Source organism: Festucalex cinctus, chromosome 18 (genome assembly GCF_051991245.1).
Source record: "Festucalex cinctus isolate MCC-2025b chromosome 18, RoL_Fcin_1.0, whole genome shotgun sequence".
Classification (NCBI taxonomy): domain Eukaryota; kingdom Metazoa; phylum Chordata; class Actinopteri; order Syngnathiformes; family Syngnathidae; genus Festucalex; species Festucalex cinctus.
In genome coordinates, this window is record NC_135428.1 from 17083549 (window position 1) to 17090051 (window position 6503).

At 34.9% G+C, this 6503-nt stretch overlaps 1 protein-coding gene across 7 annotated transcripts in view; it reads right to left on the bottom strand.

Annotated features, from left to right (window-relative positions):
• Nucleotides 1–6503, bottom strand: part of ncam1a (neural cell adhesion molecule 1a) — a 269343-nt gene that overhangs the window by 44241 nt on the left and 218599 nt on the right. For 4 of the 7 annotated variants that reach the window (XM_077504313.1, XM_077504311.1, XM_077504317.1 and 1 more), the window contains exon 9: nt 946–975. The exons of the other annotated variants lie outside the window; for them this stretch is intronic. In XM_077504313.1, coding sequence (XP_077360439.1) covers nt 946–975 — 30 coding nt within the window. The remainder of the gene's footprint in view (nt 1–945; nt 976–6503) is intronic. 7 annotated transcript variants of the gene reach the window in all.

Sequence of the window (6503 nt, forward strand, 5' to 3'; positions counted from 1 at the left end):
GGATTGAGCCGTATCGGGTGCAGGTCTCTTTAAATCCAGTTTGAATTAGCTGTCCTGTCCATGAAGTTGCGTGAAGAATCGCAAGAGCTAACAGGGACAATAGCGTGCACGCGCATGACGTCATGCTCAGAGCAAAAGCTTAAGTTTCCAGCCCGAATCCTCCAACATTTTTTCCTTTTACAGAAAAGTCCGCCTCATATTTTCATGCATCCAGCACCTTCAATAAATAATACATTTTGCCACAAAAATGAAGAAAAGTTTTGGACGAAATTAGACGAAAGCATAATTGGATGCAAAGAGAAAATTCCAGGTCCACGTGACTTGCGAACCCGAGCTAAAGAATTCCCTTTTTGGCACGGAACCACATAAAATTGGTACGGTCCAATCAGAATGGCCTCATCCTTCCATTTGGACGAGAACCAGGAAGCCGTCTGCTAACTACCAGGCCAACAGACAAACACAAAAATCTAGACCAGATCCAAATTCTTGATAATCATATCAAATAATCACGTCTTTAGACTTGGTGAAGCAGCATGTGGCTCATGATTCAAGGTTGTTTATGAACGCTCTGTTCCAATTACCTGCAAATAATGCGACAAGACTGCTTACGTGTAAGAAAAGTCGATTGGATATTATGCCAGTAAAAAAAAATCTGCTCAATTGTGTTTGTATAAAAGGCACAGCAGACGCTATTTACGCCGTCGACCCCTCAATTACCCCAGCAGACCGTTGCAGAAGCAACCAACCAAAAAAGTGAAAGGTCTACTTTCAAGAATGTACTAAACGGATGACATTAAGTGTGGTACGTGACTAATGTGAACTCGGTTAGCGGTGGTCTAACAGCACGCACGCTTCAAGTGGCTTGAGTGGAAACACTTGGGTGGTGGGGTGCTCTAAATCGGGGGACCCGTGCAACTACGGCTACGACAATTTTTGTCGCCATACCTCGTACTGGTCGGGTCGAGTCCACGAAGCCTGGAGAGGACAAACACACAAAGACAAGCACACAGTGGGGCTTTTCGTAAAGGAGTCACATCGGGGGGAGGGGGCGGGGCAGACTGGCTCACGTGTCAACAACAACAATGATTTTCAACATGTGAAATTTGTACTCGTTTTTCCATTTCAAACGCGTTTTAAACCAATAAAAATAAATCAATAAAACGTTTTCATTTTGTGTTGAAAATGGCATCATATGATTAGAGTCTGCAAAAATGTTCACGGTTATTGCAATTATTACAATATTAATAAATTGAATAAAAACAAAAAAAGTGCAGATAAACACTAAAAATAAACATATTTTAAGTCTTCACAGAATATTGTGTTCTATTGTTATAAAAACATGGAACCTACCAAAAGAAAGATTAAAGTCTCTTCTTTCATCAGGAAGCTAAGCTAGCTAAGTTCCATCATTCTTCACACATCTGTTTAGAGCTGTGGGGAAAACAGCTTGTTTCAACATGGCCCTGGCTGATCTCTTATACTCTGCTGCCAGCTGCTGGCCGTTTTTGTAATAACTACTAGGGCTGGGAATTTTTGACTGTCTCACGATTCGATTCGTTTACGATTTTTGGGTCTATGATTGGATTCAGAATCAATTTTCTATTCTCGATTCAAACGATCTTTGATTCAAAATTATTTGATTGACAAATGATTTCTGCTTCAGTTCACAGATATGCACAACATTGTCATGCTCTACTCCAGTCTGCTTTGCAAGACAAAATGACAAAGACATTAAAGTGTCTTTTTTTTTTTAAACGTTTATTAATTTTGTATTGTAAGTATCTTTTTCCACAAAAACAGCATGTGGGTGGGTACAACTGCCTTTCCCCCTTCTTCTTCAATTCTAATTTAAATAAAATCAATTCCTAGATATTAAATATCGATTCGATTAATAAATGCAAATCTTGATTTTTTTATGAATCAATTTTTTGGCACACCCTTAATAACTACCATTGCTTCAACCATTCTCTGCAGTAGAGAGGCTGCATCAAAGCCTTCTGTATGCTCTAGCAGAAAAAAACAAACATAACATATAAATACGTCTTTGGGACACTTCACAAATTTAAAATAGAACGTATTTACACGTTTTTGGCAGTAAATGATTTAATTTGACAACATTATGTTTAGTAGGCTAACAATATTTTATTGTTCTATAAAAGAACAAGATCCTTGTTAATCTGGATTTATTAGGTTTGAATATAGATTTATCGGGATATAAGTAATAGCTTGTGAGATGGATACTCATTTGTGAAAACTAAATAAAAAGATAATTAAAATAAATAAATAAATGTGACCAAGACTCCCAGAAACAGTAAATACATAAGTAGTAGTAAGTTAACACAATGCCCCCCCCAAAACAAACAAACAAACAAACAAACAAACAAACAAACAAACAAAAACAAAATGCCTAAACTACTAGGGACGTAACGATATCTAAACATCACGATACGATATTATCACGATATGAAGGTCACGATACAATAATTATCACGATATTGTGGGGGGGGGGTTGGCAATATTTAAAAAAGATCACAATATTGTAAAAAAAAAAGATAGCTCATACTAAAAAACAAAAAGCACAATATTGTGCTTTTGTACGTCACAGCAATGCATATAAACCACCTACAATCTCTAATAACAATATTGAGGCACTTACTTGCGAATGCAAGCGCACATTTATCGCTTCGCAAGAAAATTACTTTCCCCTTCATCTGACAATTAGCATAGATTTTAAACAGCCAAAACATCCCTACTGAAAATTAAATTGCACTAATAAAATAGCCACTAGAGGGTGCTAGAACTGCACAAATGGAAATCAACCTGACTTTTTCAACAGATGTGTTCCTTTTAAATATTGTGAACACGACGACGACGAGATTGTGGCAGTTTTAATATCACAATATCACCCTTATCGTTACGTCCCTATAAACTACACGACACCTTAAAATAAGGCAGGTGTCAGCCAGATATGATAGCTGGTATCGGTACTCGACGATCCCTATACAGTAGTATTGACAATTATCATTATCAGAAAAGACACAAATTTGGTCATAAATTTGAAGAATGACTATTTGGAAAAACTTGCCAAAAATGTAAAAAAAAAAAAAAAAAAACACGGTACAGTACGGAGCTGTTACAACAAAAAGGTGTCTCTGCTCGGTTTAGTTCCTGACAGACGACCCCCGTTGACTTCCTGCGTCATTGCCTAGCGTCGCTGCAGATTTCCAGCACTTACGCTAATTAAGTTCACCCCATCCATAGCGGAAAAAGAAATCACACATGTCAAGTAGCCGACTCATCCGCTGAAAGAAATTTCATGCTGACTTTTTTGAAGGAAAAAAAAAAAGTGATGTTTAAGTAGTGAGACTGACCAACCATCACTTTGAACCCCCCAGCAAGCCAATCTTTGAAAGCGGAGATTTAATGAAGTCAGTCAGCATGCATTCTTCACATGACTCACATTTAACCGCCAAGTCCAGCCTCTCTTTCTTTCTTTCTTTCTTTCTTTCTTTCTTTTTTACAGGAAGTCAAAATATGTACAGAAAAAACCTTTAGTATTATGACAAAACAATTCTACAAATGTTGAATCAGATTGAACGGCTATTCACAAGCGATTTTAGTACTATTAAAATTCAGACATATGTCTCAAGATAATAATACACATGAATTTAAACATTGTGACTTTTTTGTTGTAATTTATGTGGCTCTATGTATAATTTTTCTCTTGTTGACAACGGGTGATTTATTGCATGCACGTATGTTATTCTTGCATTAACGATAAAACTGTTCATCCACAATACATCTTTGAAGTATTTCTGTTTATTTTTTAGAAAAATGTCATACCTTATGATATATTTATCTGGATGAGATTTTAAAACTGCTAAGAATTTGCTTGCATTCTGTTGTGACTTTTTTTTTTTTTATTGATTTATAACAAACATAACGTTGCATTGACTGTTCAGGCAATTGTTATTTTTTTAATTAATATCTTAATCTCTTTTTTTTTTTTTTTTTTTTTTCCCTCCCACATATACTGGTACTCATCAAAATTCTCAGAAGGATTCCCCTAAAAATTAGGGATGCACGATAATGCTATTTTCAACCAATACGATAAACCAATAAATCAGAAAATGCCGATGTCGGTAACCGAAAAGTAAGCCAGTAATAGTTTGCAAAATTAACTTGAATACAAATAGAATTTTGATTTCTTTATTATCTGGTTTACTTGTTTGACGTCAAATTGGTGGATAATTGCCGATAATTATCGGCGGATTTCTTTATTATCTGGTTTACTTGTTTGATGTCAAATTGGTCGATAATGGCCGACAATTAGTGGCAGATTTATTTATTATCTGACTTATGTTTGACGTCAAATTGGTGGATAATTGCCGATAATTATCGGCGGATTTCTTTATTATCTGGTTTACTTGTTTGATGTCAATTTGGTCGATAATGGCCGATAATTATTGGTGGATTTATTTATTATCTGACTTATCTGCTTGACGTCAAATTGGTCGATAATTGCCGATAATAATCGGCAGATTTCTTTATTATCTGTTTTACCTGTTTGATGACAAATTGGTAAATAATTGCCGATAATTATCGGCCACCGATATTATCGTGTATCCCAACTAAAAATAATTTGAAACTCTTGAAAATAATAAACTGACACAAAAAGGTTACTCTCAAGTTCTTATCACAACATTCTTACCACTGCAATACCTAACTCAGTATTTTAATCCTCATCAAGGTTTTTTTTTTTGGTTAATTTCCTGAAATTTTATCTTCTACCAGGAGCGATTAAAAAGCAGTAAAGTCTTACTTGTAGCCTTTACGAGGTTAAACTGCTCGGAAATGATCGTGAGCGAGCGGGGATTTCATTAAGCAAATGACGCAAGCGGCTCCGGTTCCGGTTTTAATCAGGCAATTCAGCGTTTAATGTCGCTCAGTGTGATGCCGTACTGTCGTACGACCTCAATAATAAATGTGGAGTCTCTGACTGGATCATTCAAATTAGGAGGATGTGGATTGTTTTACTTTTTTTTCCTTTCTTTGTTTTTTTTCATTTTGTTAATCCTCTACCAACCAGAAAATAAATAAGAGACTGACAACAAATACATATTTGCATTTTTGAGCCTTGATGGAGGTCTGTGGCTATTTAAGTTATCTGAAAGTTTGAAACTTGTGCCTAGAAAGTATATCATTTTAATTAGTGTTGTTCCAATACTGATACTGGCATCGGCAGAGGCCCCGATACTGCATTAAAACAGTGGTATCGGTAGGGCTGTTCGATTATTGAAAATATAATCACGATTATTTTGGCAGTAATTGAAATAACGGTGATTCAAACAATTACTTTTACTAAAGTAATTTTAGAAGCATTTAAAAATGTTAAGAGCAAAAAAAATAAAAAAATAAAAAAATAATTATTATTACTTAAGTTCTTTATTTTTGGACCAGACAGAATATATATTAATTTATGTTAGCAAAAACTTGGTTTTGTAGTGCAGCGTGTGCACTGTGCAATAGGGCTACTCGATTTTGAAAGAAAATATTAATCATGATTATTTTAGTAATAATTGAAATCACGATTAGGACGATATTATTTTTTTGCTACAAAACAAGAAATGTTTAATAAACTTAAACAATATTAAGACAAATAAAATTATTTGAAACACTATAATCCTTTTGGTTGAAACAAAATGCATTAAAATAGTTATTTTAAAATTAAAAAAGGTGCAAATGTATACATTTAAACAATTCAAAATTAGTATTAAAAATCTTTTTTTACGATTATGCAGAATTTGTAATTGTGGAGTGTAATAAATTGTAATTGAATTTCGATTAATTGCACAGCCCTAGGTATCGGTATCGTTGAGTACTACCAAGTAACATGCCGATACCATTATTTCCGACGCTAATTTAGGATTTTGGATGCAGCTTTTTGTGTCTTGCTCGTGCACGACATTCACTGATATGTGACATGTTCACTGCATGCCGATCTAAGATATCCTATTGGCCCTTGAATGCTCTGAACCAATGGCAGGACAGCTTTTTCATGTTGAGGAAAAAAAAAAACTTAAGTATCGGTATGGTATCGGTCTCGGCCGATACTGCAAAGCTGGGTATCGGAATCGGTATCGGGGGCCAAAAAATGGTATCAGAACAACACTAATTTTAATAATACCACACAGTCTTTAGCTCTTTGTTTTTTTTATTGTTTGTGTAGCAGTGAGCTCGTTAGCTAAGTCAATGCTACTAAACTGTTTACATTTAGATAAATGTAGGAATTCACAAACTTAATATATAATTGTGATTAAATGTATTCGTAACACATAAACCAGGAAGTGGTCTGTTAACTAAGCTACAATGTTCATTTTTCTTGTGTTTTTTTCTTTATTTTTGACGCTAGCACGTTGACTAGTTAGCTTCTTGCTAACTCGGCAGGAACACTATTTGTGATGTTGGAGTCGAAAAACTCTTGAAAAGAAACAAATGATAAA